Source organism: Equus asinus, chromosome 24 (genome assembly GCF_041296235.1).
Source record: "Equus asinus isolate D_3611 breed Donkey chromosome 24, EquAss-T2T_v2, whole genome shotgun sequence".
Classification (NCBI taxonomy): domain Eukaryota; kingdom Metazoa; phylum Chordata; class Mammalia; order Perissodactyla; family Equidae; genus Equus; species Equus asinus.
In genome coordinates, this window is record NC_091813.1 from 47,386,549 (window position 1) to 47,406,310 (window position 19,762).

General features: G+C 42.1%; 1 protein-coding gene across 2 annotated transcripts in view; it reads right to left on the reverse strand.

Annotated features, from left to right (window-relative positions):
* The window catches only part of LAMA4 (laminin subunit alpha 4), a 135,657-nt gene extending 118,447 nt beyond the window's left edge, over positions 1-17,210 (reverse strand). For both annotated transcript variants that reach the window (XM_014866159.3, XM_014866158.3), the window contains exon 1: positions 16,422-17,210. In XM_014866159.3, the coding sequence (XP_014721645.3) occupies positions 16,422-16,619 (198 nt within the window). In that variant the 5' untranslated portion in view covers positions 16,620-17,210. The remainder of the gene's footprint in view (positions 1-16,421) is intronic.
* Positions 17,211-19,762: the final 2,552 nt, after the last annotated feature.

Here is a 19,762-nt window from a genome sequence, read left to right on the forward strand (position 1 = left end):
ATCAAGGAGTAAAGCAAGAACCTGGTGCACTTGGTTTTCAATACTCTACTATCAATAGCCCAGTCAATGAGCAGCAGAAATCGAGCAAAAAACTGTCCTCATTTAAAGTTTCCACTACAATTCCAGTTTTTTTCCTTTTTTGAAATTTGTAAATTTCTTAGATGACAGGAACTAAGCTCAAAGGAAATCCATGCTGACTCATGACTTTGAGGAGAAAGCACATTTTCTAGATGAAAATGAGCTTATGTGAGCAGACTGAAAAAAAAGAGATTGTAATCAAAGGAAAATCAAAACAGTTTAGATAATCTGAAATGAAGATATAATGTCTTAAAACTGAAAAAAAGAGTCCAGTGCTTGTCAGATTTCAAAATAACTGAATGGAAGAGCAGACAAAAAGATGGTCTACAGAAAAAAAGCACAACAAAATGTTTATTTCCACTCAAGATTTTGATATATTTCACGTCTCGGAACACAGGTCACAGGAAAAATGTGCTTCATCTGCCAACATAATCACAAATACTCTTTGAGAGCAGGAAGGGCCCAGCCCTTTAATAAAACCCAGAGATTTTAAGCACCTTACAAAGAGTAATAGCCTTCCTTCATGAAGATTATTACTCTGACCGTACATAGGTATTTATAGCACCTTAAATACAGTATTGCTCTCCCCATACTGAGGGTCCTCCTCACTCCAAAGAGGGGGGGATAGAACAAGGGATGATGGTGCCCGCCATTTTGAAAATGAACCATTGAGTGGGCAGCCGGTTAGAGATGTCCTGCCTCTCGAAGACCTCCCTATTCTGCTGACCACATTGGGGCTGCTGCAAACCCCTGAAATTCTCCTCATTTCTTATCCTCTATTAGAGTCAGGGCACATCTAAGCAGATGCTATTCGTGGGGCAGTCCCTGGATTTTACCAACTATAGTTCTGCTGAGAATTTTCTTTGAGAAACAGGTATTACATATTCCTTGCTGTTAGAAGAGTAGAGTGACTTGGCTTTAAAATCATCAGTGAGAAACCTCCACAAATAAAAGTGGAGATGCTCATACTCAGAATTGCTATAAAGCAGGTTGGGAAGGTCACAGTGGGGTATGACTGTTAGAGTGGACCACTTTGGTGCTACCACACATTTAATTTTCTTCATTAATTTCTCATGTTGCAATTTTTTGTTACATGGTAGGGAATTTTCTTAAAGTCATGTGGAAACCTGAATGATGACTGCGTGCAGGGGGAATAACAGACATGATGTGGTCTGGGGATTTTTAAAATTAGTTCTTCAATTGTTTTAAAAACAAAATGGGCATTGTTCATTTTTGAAATAGGTCTTTTTTTCTTTCTTCCTTTTAAGATCCAGGATGTGTAGTTTATTTTTGTATGACCCTCAGAAAACTCTGGCTGGAAATTCTTCAATCTTATTGTACTTGAAAGCTTTCTAAGTATAGGTGATAAAAGCATAGCTTAAGAGGTCAATAGCCATATGGAGACAAAGCAAAAATCCTTGAAATGAAAGAAAAGGCATGAATGACGTGGTTATAAATTAAATTCAAAATTAGGATAAATATAATGACCAAAAGGCCAAGAGAACTTATATAATATTTTAGTAGTTATATTACTTAGGACTAAGGCACAGATTGTGACATAAGACATAAGAAGGTAAACAAGGACATGCTCTTGTCTGATCCAGTTTAATGTCCCAGTACACAGATCACCAGGTGTTCCTCACCCCTATTATTTGTTCTGGTGATGGCATCCATGCTGTGATGAAACAGGCCAAGGGGACTGCTCCAAGAGCCAGGAAACTTGGTTCTGGTTCCTGTTCTGGAAACCCGCTGTGTGACCTCGAGGAAGCGACTAAACTTCCGGTTCCAGTTTCCTTCTCTTTCAATGATATTCATGGCACCATGATTTCTAGGCTCTTCCCATCCTAACTGCCTGGAATTCTACCAAACTTCCTGCTGTCTCAATAAGGTTACATGCTGTGAGACTTTGGGTAAATCATTTAACATCTCCACGTTTTCATAAATTAGATTAATAACCACTGGCCTGTCTCGTCTGTAAGATGGTTGCAAGGATAAAGGTGGAAACAGGTAGGAATAGACCTTGCAAACCATGGAAGCTTTCTAAGGTATTAACATTATTTTTCCACTAAGTTAGTAGTCACTGGAAATTCCAATTTTTGGCATAACATTTGTGAATAACATTTGTTCATTATCAATAGCTTTGTAAAAAGCTGAACTCTTCCAGCTATGGGTTGAGAGATACCGGAAGCTTTCCTTATTCATTGGAAGATCAGTCCTTCCTCGGTGTTCTACATATATGTCATAAAGCAAAATAAAACAAGCTGCAGCTTGCTTTAATGACACTAGAAATGCTTAAAGTGTCACTTTTTTTATTCCAATGAAAAAGTAAAGATAAAATACAGTTTTTAATATTTATTTTCTCCCTTTTAATACACACAATATTCATAGTGGAAGGATTTTGGTCTTTGAAGATAAAGGACGACAGATGGATGTAACACCATGTTGAGGGAGGGGACAGTAAGACTAAGGCTCTTTTTCATTCAGGGTGCAGGTAAGAAACTGTGGTTTAGGTTTTAGGATAAGATGATGTTTATGGTAATTGAATAATTGGTTTAAAAAAACAAGAACCAAGCAAACATCTGACCATTCCTACGAGGATCAAAAGATACCAATTATCTGGTCTTCCCGCTGCCACCCTATTCTCTTTCCAGAACTCCTTTGTTGTTTTCCTCTGCACTCCCAGGTGATAACTGAGACAAAAGTGGAATTTCCTAATTTCCTAGGAAAGGGCCAAAAATATCATTAGACAAGGAACAGGAAGCATAAAAATATCTCTCAGGAGAGCACCAATTGTTTAGAGATTTCTAGCTCGTGTCTGGAGCTACTGCAGAGACGCTCAAAGCATCAGCAGCTCTGTGCGATCAGCAACACGGACTGGCCCTGAGGCAGGTGTGTGCACCACTGGGAAGCTGCCTAGGAGGCACTGATTTGAACAAGATTTTGGATAACACTTTGGAGACCTGTCATGATTTAGAATATCATCGTAGGAGCTCCAAGCATACTGGTTCTCAAACATTTTAGAGCAGAGAAACCCCTTTTTTTCCCAGTAAAATCTCATGAGGAACTCATCTATAAAACATAAAAAAGATGCTTTGGTTGAAGGAGGCAGAGCCCCAACTTCCTGCTGCCCAGCCTTCCTCATCCCAAGTTATGCCCAAGGCATTTCCATGAAGCCTCAGCTTGAAGGCCACTGATTTAGCAGGTCTTATGTTACAAGGTCTCTGATGGGACTTTTTTCCCATGATGCAATACATTTCTACAAACATCAGCAGGACCTTTGACTTCCCCCTCAACCTTGCTCTACAAGCATATGGCAAGTGACCCTAGCATCTGTTCTCTCCTTTCCAGACTACAGCCACCATTCAAATCGAGGCTCTTCTTACTCTCTCCTGGACAATTACCAATGCATGACATAGGTTACTCTGATTCCTGGCTCTCTGCTGTCTACTGCTCAATCCGTCCAATAGCCTGTTACCAGATTAATGTTGATGAAGCACAGTTCTCATTGAGTCTCTTTCTGTTCTGAAATCTTCAATGACTCCCTGATGTCCAGTCCCACCAAGAGGGACTATATCCCTTTCTAGAAGAAACCCCATGTCTTTACCAGTCCTGTCCCCTCAGCTTGGATTTTCCTCAATCTTACGGATTCACCTCAAATGGTATTTCTCCCATGAAGTCACCTGTGAACTTTCCACCAGGAGTGAAACTTCCTTCTAAACTCTCTAAGAGTTTTTATAACACACCAATTTAATTGTATTACACTGTTAGTGTACTTATTTTATCTCTTTGACTGTTTTATTCATCTTTGTAGTGGACACGGCACTTGCTGAGGTAGTAGGTACCTTTTATAAAATAAGAGAATGAAGATATTGTCCCTGGACACCTGATTGGCAATATAGGGTGGCAATAATATTTTCCGACATACTATTTTCCATATTTCAAAATATCTAATTAAAATTAATTGTGACGTACTCAGAAAAAATAGGCAACTAAAATGAAATGCTGAATTTTCGTGTTTGTTTTTGCTTTTGGCTGAAATTAATACAGAGTGATACCACTGATTATCAGAAGCTCTCTTTTGCAGTTATAAACTACTTTGCCTCATTAAAAAATGAGTTATTGCTTAACGCACTTCACTTGGTAGGTGTTATGCACCTAATTATGTTCCCCCTCCCAATTCATAAGTTGAAGCTCTAACCTCCCATCTGATTGTCTTTGGAGATAAAGCCAATAAGGAGGTGAAAAAGGTTAAGTGAGGTCATAAGGGTAAGGCCTTAATCTGATAGAACTGGTGTCTTTCTAAAAGAGGAAGAGATTCCAGAGATCTCTCTTCCTCTCTGCACGTGCGCAGAAGAAAGGCCATGTGAGGACTCAGAGAGAAGATGGCCATCTACAGGCCAGGAGGAGAGCTCTCACCAGAAACCAACCCCAGTACCTTGATCTTGGACTTCTAGCCTCCAGAACTGTGAGAAAATAAATTTGTGTTGTTTCAGCCACCCAGTCTGTGGTATTTTGTTACAGCAGCCCTAGCAAATGAATATGATAGGTGAAATATTTTAAAACTCGAGGCTAGAGGAATAGGAGAAATTAGAGATTCTTGGGCATGAATATTGGGGGGACCACTAGTGTAATACGTTTCTTCCTCCCAGGTTAATGGTGGACTTCACCAGTGACGACCATCACAGCTAGTCTCCTGGTCCAGGAAGGCGGAGCCCCTGAGTCTGCCTCAGAGAGAATCACACCTTGGATTGTGGCTTCCAGCACTCAGCTCTTAATCATCATGTGCTGAACGCATAACTCACTTATTTCAGACATGGTGCTTTATGTAGTGCTTGAAAATTTCTAGGAAAGGAGTTAACAGCCTATGTTTATTTTAGGTCTGACCTGAATCTTTTCTGTTGCTAAACTCCCTTTCTTTTTATACCATCATTTATAGAGAAAAAAATTGAAAAGATAAACTGTTTCTAAATCTTCACTCAGTTTTCCTATGATTGACATACTTTGATCATTTCCCCTGAGGTCCTGCTTTTACTACATTTCAAGTTCTTTCCTTATCCTTCCATCAAGTTCTTTGAAGTTGTAGGTCCCTAAAACAGACTCAGGATTCCACTGATATGACTAATGTTTAGCATAGTTGGAGATACATGAATACATGCACATTCAGACATTATGTCAATTTGTATTCGTATGATGTCTAAAGGAGAACCTCCCATTATTACCAAGATGATAGACTTCATTTACTCTATAAGGTAAAAAAAAAAAGTCAAACTATAAACATATCACTAATTTAAATGTTCTTTATAGACGCATCAACCAAGACCACTCTGGCATTCCCGGGTGATGCTGGGGACCCTTGTTAGCTGAGCTATTGTAAAGTACTTGAGATTTAGAAACGTAGATGTTCAAGGCTCATTATAGGACAAAGATTAAGAACTTGGAGCCAGATTTTCTAAACTGTGACCTTGTATAAGTTTCTCAACTTCTATGTGACTCAGTTTCCTCATCTGTAAAATGATGCTAATAGTAGTGCCTTCCTCATTATGTGATAAGGAACAAGTGAACCAATATTACTCATAAAGTGCTTAGAACAATGCCTAGGACACAGCAAGTGCTAATCATGTGCTTAGGAAATAAAGTGAAAAGTATCTTCGGAAATCAGCCGGTTAGCTCTCCTGAATGGGTTCAAGGGTGGCTGTCCTCTAAGGCTGTTATAAAATACCAAGGGGCCCTCTGAGGGCTGAAGCCACAAGGAGGAGAGCTGGAGTCTGCCAGGAGAATGGGGATGCCCCCTCTGATGCAGGAGGTGGCACAGACCCTGACTCAAGAGTGCTTTCCTGCAGATCTCAATCCCTCCTGAAAGGTACCAGCTTGAGGACTAGCCTTGGGGATTTTCACTTTGGGGAACGAGCTCTTCCATATCTCTTAACATGATCTTTCTCGTCTGGGACACAGACCACACTCTCCACTGCTGAAGACACATTATCCTGATTCAGAAAGCTTCCTTGTTAGCAAGAGCAGCATTACCGTCTCACTATTTCTGGAAGAGTCCGAGCAACACCCTATTTGTAAGCGATCCTCTTTCTAGGATACAGATGCTGGGGAGTAGGCGGGAATAGGAAACCTCCCCTAGCATCTCATGTCTCTCCTCAAAAGCCCCTTCCTGAGCACCTGCAACGTGTGGGCCACGGTTTCAGGAAGCGACCCTACTCCTTAGCTCCTTCAGAGGCCTCGGAGTAGCAGTTCGCTTTGAAGTTTGTTTTTTATTCTAAAGTGCACCTTTTCAGGCCGGGGGCTAGTACCTGTGTGGGCCTGTGAGGCCTGTCACCAGCCTCACACAGCCATGATTTGGTTTTATATTTTAGACCTCCCTGTAATTATATCAAAAAAACCTCCTTTTCTGGGTTCTCAATTTCCCCTACATCCATTCAAAATTCCAGCCCAGCTGCATGTTAGAAGTTAGAGCTTCTCATACTTCTAAGTGCAGGTGGACAACCTGGGGATCTGGTCCAAATGCAGATTCTGTGCTTGGGCGGGAACTGAGAATCTGCATCTCTAGCATGTGCCCTTCTGGTGCTGATGCTGCCGTCCTTGGGCCACACTTTGAGTCATGATGATTTAGATGCCCTTCCCCATAGCCAGCAAAGATCAAGGCGTTCACGAACCAGGGCAGGTTTCCTCACACACTGACAATTCTGACTTCCAGAAAGGTCTTTGAAAATATTTGCTTCTAAATGTTGCATCCTGCCCGATGTAGAGCAGGTTATCAAATTAGGCTTCCTCTTTACCTTATCATGAAGACTCAGTTGACAGTTGTATTGTGTGTATTATAACACAGTAATTTCAGTTCATGTTTATAATGAATCAATAATCCATCACTGTCTTTCCCTTCCTTTTGCATGGAGTAAAAATACATTCTCCTCTCTGGTCCTTCCGTCATGTGCCATTACCTGTTACGAGGCACACTGACAGGAGACTTCCCTCAGTAATTCCTCATGTCCCTCACCACTTTCACTGTTATCCTTCCTGTTTCTCTTTGTGGAGCTTCGTGTTTAGGGCCATCCTGAAGGGTCTGGATAGGGCAGACGGTGGACCCAGGAACCCTGGTGTAGGAGACCATTGACATTCATTGGACACACGTAGGTGTCTGCAACTAGTGTTGTCTGGGAAGCCTCCTTGGTGTGTCATCTTGGAAAGGCTCAGTCTATGGTGGGGCCAGTGTTCTGTTCTGCAGACCATCCTCAGCCCTGTGCCCCTAGTTGCAAGGAAGCAAGGAAAAGGACAGCGTTAAAGCACCACCCTCACCCCTCCATCAGATCAGCACCCTGTGTTTCCCTCAGGATCTGTGCTCCTAAATCTTAGGGTTCTAACTTAGACAGCAACTGTGACTGTGTGATTCTGTTCCTTAAGCCAGCTTCCCTTTAACTAGTATAAATGTTAACCTATTTGTTAGACAATTATAGAACTTTGTTGCTGGAAGTAACCTTGGTTTTGTTTTTTCAAGCGTAGAAACTGAGGCCCCTGGAGGTGAAGGGACTTGCCCAGGTTCCTTTAACTGGTAACAGCGATTGGGTTGTTAGTGTCATGGCCAAGAACCAGAATAGTCAGTTGAAGACTCACAGTCCAGTGCTTGTCTCACTCTGCACAATTCTGTGAGACTCTCTGATTGATCACCTAACTTACAGATAAATAGAAACAATAAACAGTAAAGTGAACACAGTCATGCGTTGCTTAACGATGGGGATATGTTCTGAGAAATGCATCGTTAGGCAATTTTGACTTATGCAAACCTAGATGGTAGCCTACTGCACACCTAGGCTCTATGGTACTAATCTTATGGGACCACTGTTCTATGTGCGGGCCATCGCTGACCGAAATATTTTCTGCAGTGATTATAACAGTATATTAGAAGTAAACGATTTTCCTCTAAGAGATGTTATAGATAAACGCACTTAAGGATCCCCAGTTCTACAGCTGAGGATGAATAAGTCCACTGAAACAATTTGAAAAACATAAGGCTGGAAGTCAGAAGGCGCTTTCTGGGGCTGCCGCTAATGACGTTTGTGTCCTTAGGGCAGCCCCCTCGCTCCCCCCGCACCCCCGCCACCAACTCAGTTCCCTCACCTACAAGATGAGAGGGCTGAATCTCTAAACCCCCATTCTAGATCTAACATTCTATGATTCCCTTGATTTTATGGTTCACTCTGCAAGGTACAATAGCGTTATGCATCCAATAATAACCACCCGCTGGCTCTGCATTCAAACAGGTCTCCTTTATGCTGTGGTAGAGAGAATTCTGTGTGGCAGTACAGGCTCCGGGGCTTGTCTCTTATGAAAGGAATTTCAGGCTGTCTCTTGGCATTGATCGTGACAGACAACAATTCCGAGGGAACATATAGAATGAGGCAATTATTCATGCACCGCGAAGAAACACTGGCCCATCTGCAGGCATTGATTCTGTTCAATCTCCAAATAATAGGCATTTAGCACCTCACCTGTGACCTGGGGAGCGACAGAACCACAGATGACAGAACCCCCTGCTGCGCCCAGTCATGGCAGCTCTGCAGGAAGAAGGGTTACATTAGGGTGCTCTGAGCTTGTCAAACTGTATCACCGTTCATCAAGGGGAAACACACAATGTGGCCGGGAAGCTTGAAAGGCACTGTGGAATAGCTCACTGTGGAAGAAGAGGCTGCCTGCAATTTTAAGCCCAAGACCCTGAATTTGCACACTGGCTCTGTGCTGTGATTCTAGATGGCTCTACAGCCCTAGCATGCCCTGCTCACTAGACATTTCTCTTGCCTTCTGCTGCTGTCTATATTATGCATTCCTCTGGGGCCGACATTTGGCTTCACAGCGCTGCTTGGTTGAGTATGCCATGTTGCAATTCACTTTGTAACTAGACAACAGTATTGCATGGAACAGTCATGTCTGAGGCGAGTTTTAGTGAAGAGTCTTTGATCTCTAGACTTCCTGATTTCCTTCAAAGTATTCATGCCACTCCATTTAATGGAGGGCATAACTGCAAAATAAATAGTAATACACAAAGTCTGCACTGTGCTCCAGGGTCCTTTTAGCTGTAGTATAAAGCGTGGATTACTGGTCCAGTCTGAAAGAGACTTGTGCTAACGCAGCTGTTAAGGTTATGGGAATCCTCCAACTCATCACTTCTCATGGAGTCATAAGTGTAGATGCTTCACTCCATTTAGGTAAACAATAAGTTTCTAGCTTCCACCAAAATATAACACACCAACTAAGAAAGTCCTGGAAGTGAAAAGAGAGTCATATTGCATATTACCCAAAATACATCTGACCAGCCCTCTCTTTTTTTTTAAATGGAATTTGTTTCTTTATGTATTTTTTTTCTTTATGCAGAGGATTTGGGCTTGAATATGGATACTTTCCCATTAGCCTTCAGCCTCAGAATGCTGTTTTCCCCAAGTTTCTCATGGTAAAAAGACTCGGATTCAGAGCCGAACTGCTGGCAGCTGAATTTCATTAAGACTTTGATGGGAAACTTAAGTTGGAATTACAAACATCTGTGGTTAAACTTCCCTTTAGTAAACCATTTCCCAGACTTTAACGTTACCACATTAGGAGCAGAAAAGAAAAACAGTTGAAAAAGAATGCTACTCATTGGCAAGTGCTGGAATCAATATTTAAATATTCTTCTATGTGGTTACTATATCTCAACGAACTAGCAGATGTACTTGTTTTAGAAAACAAATAACTAATCGTTTGGAAATGCTGAGTTTTGGAACTCAAAGTATGAACTGGCAATCTGATTTTAATGGTTTCTAATCAATTAAATCTCTCAAAATTATGTCTGGCTATCATTATATTTATATGGTTACCTTGAGCAAGGAAAAACCCTAAAGGAGAGGAGTGTTTTTGGCATTAGATACTGCAAGAAACTATGACAAATCAGATTTAGGAATTTACTTGTTAAAGAAAAAAAGAGGTTATAGTCCTTATATCAAAGGTGTTCGGTTTTTGGTTCAGCTTTTTGGGGATTTAGAAAAACTCGTTCATTTCTCTTAATGGCTCAGATCACCCTATTGCAGGGGAAAGGCTATGTGTAAAGAACCATTAGGGATACAATGATTATAAAAGCTGAACTACAGTCTCCTTTCTCTCCAGTGTTGGACAATCAGCAAATTTATAAGCAAAAGTTGAAAGTAATCCAATTTATAGAATAAGTAAAAGTTTGGATAAAAATAGACTGATTTTAGAAATTTTAACTTGCAGAAGAGAGAGAGAACTGAGGGGAGACTTTGAGTTAGGCAATTTACATATATTATTTCACTTAAATTTCACAACAATCTTGCAAAGCAAATGCATTTCTATTCATTTTATGATCAAACAAACTGAGCCTCTGAAAGATGAACTAATTTGCTCAGAGTCAAACAGCTAGAAAGTAGTGGAGCTGGATTCAGAGCACGTCTGTCTGGCGAGATGCCCACATTGTGCCTTTGATGGAAGGTACATTTCAAATGCTGTAAAACAGAGAGTGTAAACAAACAGCCCTTGGGATGAATTGGGCCATCAGATATACTTTCCACAGGGTATTAAAAAAATTGTCAGCAATATCACTTAAGAATCCAGATTCTGTCTTCTCTTGAGAAAATAGACCCAGCAACACTGAGTAGTGGCTGTCCCTCTACTCACAGGGTGTGTTCCTTTCATGGCCTGGTTATTTTTTGCTTGGCCTCTATAAGAATCTGAGTTTTAAAACTTTCTGTGTCCCATGTGATCAGCATTTCCACTTCTGGGTATACACCCAAAAGAACTGAAAGCAGGGATTCAAACAGGCATGCACACCAATGTTTACAGCAGCACTAGTCACAGTAGCCAAAATGTGGAAACAACCCAAATGTCCATTGACAGATAAATGGATAAACAAAATGTGATATATACATACAATAGAATATTACTCAGCCTTGAAGAAGAATGAAATTTGGACACATGCTACAATACGGACAAACCTCGAAGACTTTATCCTGAGTGAAATAAGATAGGCACAAAAAGAGGAAGATCGTAAACCCACTTTTATGAGGTACCCAGAGTAGTCAAATTCATAGAAACAGAAGGTAGAATGGTAGTAGCCAGGGCCAGGGGCCAGGGGGTAATGAGGAGTTACTGTTTAATGGGTATTGAGTTTCAGTTTCAGAAGATGAAAAAAGTGTGGAGTTGGATGGTTGCATAACAATGCGAATGTACCCAATGCCACTCAAAAATGATTAAAGTGGTAAATTTTATGTTATGTATATTTCACCACAATAATAATAATAAAAAAAGCTTCTGGTTAAATCAGAGAACTCTGGAACTAGAGCAAATGGAATTCTTTATTTCCACAAACTTTATAATAAATTCTGTAAGATAGGCCACGTACTCCTGTAGGTGGTGCTGTTTTGAATTCTCCACCTATTAATCCAAATCAAAAGCTTCTAACATAGGCCGTAGCTCCATGTAGAAGAGACATACTAGAATAAGCTTGTAAAAGGAAAACAGGATACAAGAAAACGCTACAGTTAACAGCAACAAAAAAAGAACTCTGTCAGGGAGACCCAGTGATATGTTGGGAAAAGAGAATGGAATTTGGAAACTTTGGGCAAGGTACTTACTATCCCCAAACACCAATTTGCTCATCTGTAAAATGGGCATAGTTTTCACCCTTGAGTAAGTATTAAATAACACAATGCATGTAGGTTCATGGGGCATAGCAGAAGTCAATTAAGTCTTAATTTTTTCTTATATGAGTAGTTTAAAAAGTAGTTATTAGACTGAGCAGGGAAGAAAAGTTATCTCAATTCTTTGGCAATCCTAAGATTTTATGCAACTTATGCTACTCATCTAGCAAGCACTGCATAAATGGGCTTTGAATGGCATTTTATGTATTTTCATTTTGAGAAATCCCCAAAACTTTGACTGAAATTATGCCTACAGATAGTTCTATTTACCTAACCACCTTTTCCTAGATACCCTGCATAGTCGAATTACTTTTATAAACTCCTTCCTAGCTGTGCCACTTACCAGGCAGGGTGCCCGGGTAAATGCTCTGTGCCTCAGTTTCCACGTTTACAAAGTGAGATAATAACTGTACCAGTCTTATTGAGTTGTCACGAGGGTTAAAGAAAATAACTCATGGAAAGTGCTTAGAACAGTGTCTGGGACACAGTGAATTCTCAATGAGTATTAGCCATAAGCTATGCTATTATTCTTACTACTACTGCTACTATATTCCATTTCTTCTAAAACATGTTTCCAGGAACTTTCTTTGGTGTTTGGTGAGTGGGTGATTGTGCCCTACTGGCCTAGCTCAGGAGTAATACTTTTTCCACATTACCCCCATGCCACTTAGCTTGTAGCCACTCTCACAGAACATTCATTCTGCTTTACGTAGCGGCTGTGTATATGTTTTTCTTTCTTAGATTGCTTACTTTCTGAGGGTAGGGATGTGACTCTGGCTTCTTTTTGACCCTCCTGGTGCCTGTTTTATTGTTCCATACATGGTAAGGCTCCAAACTTGCTCATTGGATGAATATGAAGTGAATGAAATAATGACTATATGCGGGGGATTTGATGGCCTAGGCCAGTGACTAGAGATCCTAATGTGATTCTACAGGACCTTTATCAAAGTAAGGGGACCAAGAAAGGAAAAGGGAAGCAGATAGTGAAAGAGATCTAAACCGTCTTTTGATAAAGATTTTGCAATCCTTTAGTGGCAGGGAGCCTAATTATGTGTTGGAGCATGGGATCGCATATCAACAGTGAAAAGTCTAGAGGAAAAGTCCCTCAGAATTCACCTAGCTCATACTGCAAGTTTTCAGCAAGTAAGTTTGTCCAGGGTGGGGTAGATTTGCACACGCGGCTCGTGGGACCCTGATTTTCTAGGACGGAAGCTAACAACAACAACAGCAAAACCCAGTCAGGTTACCAGAAGATAAATTCCTGTTTCCCCTCAGAGAATTTTGCTCAATATTGTCAATTATTTCTCTTATTTCCTCGATTATCTACCAAAGGCAGTGACAGCCCTGTTACCCTCCCCCGCCTCCCCCTTCGTCCTTCCAGCAGAGCCCCCACTCCCTTCTGAGTCTCCGTGTGGTATCTTTCCAGCCACGTGGTGTCAACCTGTAACCTAGTGTTCTTGACCTTATTAACCCCTGCTTCTTTTTGATAGACAAGAAGTCACTCCTCCCAAGGACACTCCGGTACCCTTTCTTGGGGACTGTTCCTGTCTTCACCCTGCACCACCTCCAGTTCTTTTGCATATCCATACTGGCCAAGAAGACTTTTGCCTAGTTTCACTTGCTATAGAGTCTACGATGAAATTAAGACTTTCTTTTCCTAAATATGAAATATTAGAAGACTGAATATACGTTTAAAGATCTTATAAGCGTCTTTAAAAAGGTCTCCCCTTCGCCCACATCCATCTACTGAGGATCATTGCTCTCACCATCAACTCAGCAACAATGGACTCCGTAAATTGCTTGTAAAAAAGCAGAAGGTGGGAAAATCCTACCAATTAGCACAGGGTTACTCGCTTGGCTTGTTTTAGAAGGAAAGGAGGGGCCTTTCTTCTTGGTCACCCAGCACTCTCCATCCTCGTGTTCAGTGCATATTTCATGTACTTCTTCCCTTAACTCACACTGTGCACCACAGTGTGCTGGCATCCGTGTTGAGGGCGGAGGATCCAGGGGTGAGAGGACACAAGCCCTGCTATGGAGGAGCTCAAGGGAACCTTAGGGAGGCTCTCAGCCAAGCGCCTCCCACTGCTCCGTGCTTGCCTTAGTATTCATCCTCGTTCCCTTTGAAGGAGAATTGGGGAATAAATAACCATTCATATAAATCCAATTCAAATAAAATGAATGTAATTTTAGAATATCTTCCCATCCACATCTTGAACCTCCCACAAATAATTTATGTGTCCATGGTCTCTTTCTCCCTCTCTAGATGTAAATATAATCTCCTGAACCAATTCACTAGGGTGGTTGTACCATGTTATTAAACCTCTGGAATGTATTTGGTTTAAGGTCTCCTTACTGGCTATGAAGAGCATGGGAAACCCACATGGCAGGAGGTTGGGATCGCCGTGGGACCACAGGCTCACTGGAGGCCTCATGTGAAACTATGCGGTGGGAACACAATTACCCCAATCCCACCCTTTCTACATCATATACTTTGACCCTCCTGGAATGACTAATAGCTTCTTTCTGTTTCCCTAAACCAAAAGCCTCAACTGACATTCTGAACCTATTAGACTCTGACAGTATTACAAATTTAACCCACTATGGGACACTCTTTCTGGTGGGAAGGACAGAGACAGAGATATAGCAATATTAAGTAAAATAGCACCATAAAAAGAAAGTTCTGAGAAGTATTCCCCAATAAAGGTTTCTTTCAATTCAATCATCCATGTATTTTATAATCATAATAATAGCACTTAGCATGTATAAAGCATTTATACTATGTCAGACACTGTTAAGCACTCTCTTTCTATATATTTTACCTAATTTCATCAAGATAACTGTATTACATGACACCAATAACTTCTCTAAGGTTCACTTTCTTTATCTGCAATTTGAGCATCTGTAATTTGCCCAAGGTAAGGGGCAGGTAAGCTGAAATTTGAACTTGGGACCATCAGACTGCAAAGCCTGCAATCTAAAACACTCTGCTGTGACACCTTCTATTATTTCACGGAAGATATGAGTTTATGAGAAATTGCTCAAGGTCTCCACAATAAATTTAAGGTCCCCTAAAAATCAAATAATTATTTTCTCATTTTTTATGGGATGAGAGTTACAAAAACTTACATGTGCTTATCTTTTTAGAATTAGCAGATAAAAATAAAGGATGCCCAGATAAACTTAAATTTCAGATAAACAATGAATAAATTTTTAGTATAAATATATCCCATGCAATAGCAGAGACAGAACCAAAAATTTACTTGTTGTTTACCTGAGATTCCAGTTTAATTGGGCATCTTGTATTTTATCTGGCAACTCTATCCTTAAGTGAAGCATTTCATTCAGGGACTTTCCATGCTCAAAGCAACAGGTGGACCTAATGCTTCCTAGGGGTTAATTCCAAGCCTGTGGAGAAGCCAGGCCTTCCCATAGTGTGGAGCCTTTCCTGGTCTGGCTTCTCCTCGTGTTCTGAGCATGAGGTCGACCAGAAGTCGTGCCCTCTCTTTCTCCTGGAGGTCACATTTTGCACCATAATGCGGGGTTGGGGTGCTCTGGCCCTACCCACCCTCCTCCTTTTTTGGGGCATGGGTAGGGCTCACCCCCGGAGAAGGAACATCTTCAAGAACCTTATTTTATCAGTAATAATGAATAACCACAGTTATACTAACAGTTAGTAGAATCAGCAGCAATAATCCAGACTTCATGCTGTCAGAAATGGTGTCAATCCACGTACTGCTTTGCTTCTATAGTTGCTGTAACCATAGCTTTAGGGGTGTGTGTGTGTGCGTGTGCGCGCGCGTGTGTGTGTGTGTGTGTTGTTAGGTCAACAGCTCCTTCCTTTCCCATGAACTTAGGTGACTTCACTTTCCTCCTGCTTAGCATCTCCCACGCGCTGGACATGCTGTTGTCCGTCTCGGTCCAGGGGGCTCTTAAATCACTCACTCTGGATTCATCCTCCTTTACCCACTTTCTACACTTTGGCTATGCTTTCAACATAATGGCTATGAATAAATATATCATCAATAGCATTTCCTGATCATTTTTACTTTTGGGATGAGGCTTGACTTTCACCATCACTTCTTGTTTCTGGAATATAGTGACTCGTGTCTATTTAAGGCATCTGCTCTGCAGTGTCCTAACAGCTTCTTTAGAGCCCCATGGCCCTCACCCACCCCCGCACTCTCCCCTACTGCAGAGGACTTTCTGTTTAATTTGTGACAAAAGGATTGGTCCCGCAGTATTGTTCCCACTGTCCTAACATCACCGAGGAGCAGGAAGCCAGGGACAGAGCACACACATTAAGTGCTGTGGCTTGACAAAGATGACCCTACTGGGACATACAAGTGGCAGAGAGTCACAGACCTGCCACTGCAGCTCCAGATGAGTCTAGCACCCACGCAGAGGGCACAGAACACATGCACTTTTGCTAGTTTGAACAGTGACACGTTCCAAAGCTTCAACTCTCTGCTAACAACGTCAAATCCAACTTACAAAGAACAACTTTTTATTTCAAGTTTCTGAACTGATGTGGTCCGGATGAAACTCTCAAGGAAGACAGAGAAAAAGAGGAGGGGAGAGAGAGGGACACGAGCATGGCACACGCAGCCCGCGGGGCGCAGGTGCCCCAGCAGGGTAACAATAGCAGGAACACCGTACCTCGGCGGCAGCAGGCGGCAGCCTTCCGGGAGCCACGCGGGGCTCGCTTGTCTCAGGCGGGTCTGGTCTGCCGACCGCTGAGCTCCCTTCAATGTCAAAAGCCAAAGCGGCGTCGTCTCCGGACGCCGCGCCGGACCAGGCAGCGCCCCAGAGGAGCCACAGAGGCAGGACTGAGCGCCAGGCTGAGCTCAAAGCCATCTCTCCGCGGACATCCAACAGGGCTCTCCCAGGGGCTCGGCCACTGTCTGTCCTTGTCGGTCAGTGATGCGGCGGGGCCTCGTTTATTTGACCTTCTCTGCGTCTGCAGTTTCCAGATGTGGGAACTCAAGGCAGCCCAACGAGCAACTTAATAAAAACAGGGAGAGTGAGAGAGTAGGCGAGTGACTCTCTCTCTCTTTCTCTCTCTCCTCTTACTCTCTTCCCTCTCTGTTCACTTTCTCTCTTTCTCCCCAGAGGCGCTGGCTGAAGACAGTAGAGAGGATGGAGCTTAACGCTGAGCATCAAAAGACAGACCGGGTTGGGGCGAGCCCCGCAAGCACCGGCCACCTCCTGTCCCGGGCGCGTCGGGACTGAGGGCTGCGCTGTCCTGGCTTCCTTCCCACGCCCATTCTCACCACTCCCTTTTTACCTTCCACTTCCAGGCCCTCCCACTCCAAGTTGGCCTTTCAGACACGAGGCCAACCCTTCCTTGCGGCCTCCCCTCCCCTCTCAGTTTGGAGCCCCTCCAAGGGCCCCAGATGAATATTCAGCTTTTGTGATTGCTTCCTTACATCTCTTATTTATTTAGCCAAGGTGCCGGATGTCTTAGCTATATTTATATAGATCTTTTATGTGGTCCCGGCTAGTTTGCAGGAAAGTGGGAGGAAAAGGGATTCTAGGGGCGGGCCAGAAGTAGATGATCTCAGATGACAGAGGAGGAGGGCATCCACTCTTTTGAGCAAGGTCTCTCATTTTCTAGAGGTGGGGTGCTGTACTCTTTGTACGAATATCTTCTCTTGAGACTGGCTGGCCGCCCCTCTTTCTCCCGACAGTCTTCACCCAGAGGGCTTGGGAGAAGAGTATCGTTCACTGCAGTGCTGGAAAATGACTTCATTACTCAAATGCATGAACTTTTATTTACAAAGAACATCTTGTTTTCGTCCTAAAGAGGTGCTTTGTAAGGGGCCCGGAACAAGGCTTGCAGTGTATGAGCCTGTCAAATATACTGCCACAGCCCTGACCTCTTCCTCCTGGCCTGTAATCTCATGCCTACTACATCCATCTGAGTCATGTAACCTTTCCAAGACTTCAGGGCGAAGTTGGCCTACAGTTATGCTGGGGTACCCCAGTGGATGAGTCACTGGTCACTATGGCTGATAAATACCTTTGCTTACATTGGCTTCATAATGAAACTTTAAACATTCCCATGAGACTCAAACATGGCTTAAAGAGGATTGGATGGGACAACTATAAAATGACACCCAAGTAAGTTTCTGGGTGTTTGAAATCATCCACAATCATGCAAAAAAACATTTTCATAAAACCTCATTGTTAGCTATATTTTATAGGACAAAAAGCATTTTATCTGAGGATAAACAAAACTGCCATTTATTTTGCACTTACCGTGTGTCAGATACTTTGCATACCTTACTTGTAAGCCTCAGAGCATTCCTGCAAAATAGGACTATTATTTCCTTTTGACAGAAGAAAAAAGGGAGATTCAGAGAGACTAGGACATTGGCCCAAGGTCACACAGTTCATAAAAAGGTGAACCAGTTTGAACCCCACTCTCACTGATTCCTAAACTATCTTTCACAGCTGCAGAGGTAGGGGAGATGGCATTCCCATATTTTGAGTACCACCACGTGCCAAAAAGTTTGCATAAATTATCTCATTTAACTTCATCTTCACTATAATCCCGTGAGATAAGTATTGTCACATAAATTTGATAATGAGTACCTGGTAAAAGGACTGCTAGCACCCAGGTAAATCTGATGCTACGGTGATTGATTTTAAAGGATCAAATGGTATGATACAAAAATGCCAAAACTAGAGGAAGCAAAAAGTTTTCATATAACCCAAAGTATTTGTAATGTTTTCATTTTAAGATATAAAAACAGTATTGCAATGAACCAGTAAGCTAAATTATGATCATCTTCTTCCACATAGACTGGTTAACCTGCTAAATTAAGTGAAAGAACTTAAAAACATATATTTGGTTCAGTTGCTTCTTCGAGAGACCTACATTGGGAGACAAGATGGCCAGACACGGAAGAGGAGAAAATGATACTCAATGGTCCTATCCCACGCTCCCTTTAAAAGAACTTTAAGTAATAATAATTACTACTAATAATAAATGTAGCCATCATATTCTGACTTCAGATATAGGCCTCTTTGGTACACGAAAACTGTTCACATTTGTTTTCTGAAGGCTTATGTCCTACTCTTCATTAACTATCAGTCACACACTTTTTGTTTGATCCAGGGCCCCTTCTCCCTGCTCACCAGGCGATGTTCAGGTTCTATGAGAGGTCTGAGCAGTGGGGTAAGAATGCATTTGTCTAAAACCTATGGACTTTTTATTTTTGATTAAATATATGCTCCCAACTCATCTTATTTCTGCAGATACTATTTTTATTTTTGAGGCCATACAGCATAATATACAGAAGTATGGCTTTTGTATGAAATAAAATAAAGTGCAAATCTTGTCTGTTTGCAAAAGTTCTGAGAGCTTGACACATAACTTAGTCTCTCTGAATGTTAATTTCCTCCTCTGTAAAATGCGGGTAATGATGCCTCTCGCTGAGTTATTATGAATAGTAAGTGAAATAGTATAAGTAAAGCATAAACACACGTTGCCATATAGTCAGTGCTCAATATATACTGCTTCACTATAGTGTTCTTACAGTCTCGAAAAAGAACAGAATAACTATTTTTAAAGTGGAAAAATAACCACGCTTATTTATCTTGCGGCTTGGGTAACCTCCCATTTGCTGAGAACAGCTGTTCACATTTCTGGCTGCTCCTCGGCGTTCCTTCCCTGTGTTAATCGTGAATGAGGCAGTCATGGATCCTAGAGTAATGGAACAGGTAGGCAAGGAGAGAGCACGGCTGACTATTTCACAGCAAGTTAGAAGGCAGTAGAACAAAAAGACTCATCTCCTCACCAAAGGGCCGGCCCTAGACCATCAAAGACTTGAGAATGAGAGGAGTTTATTCTTGCTAAAACTACAACTGGGGAGTGTCTCCAGCCGTGGCTGCTTTCTTATCACTACCCTACCCACCCCCGGCCTCTCCTGAGGTTGGGGTGGGGCATTTGCCAGATACTCTCCTGTCCATTATCTCCTTGAGGCTCCCACCCA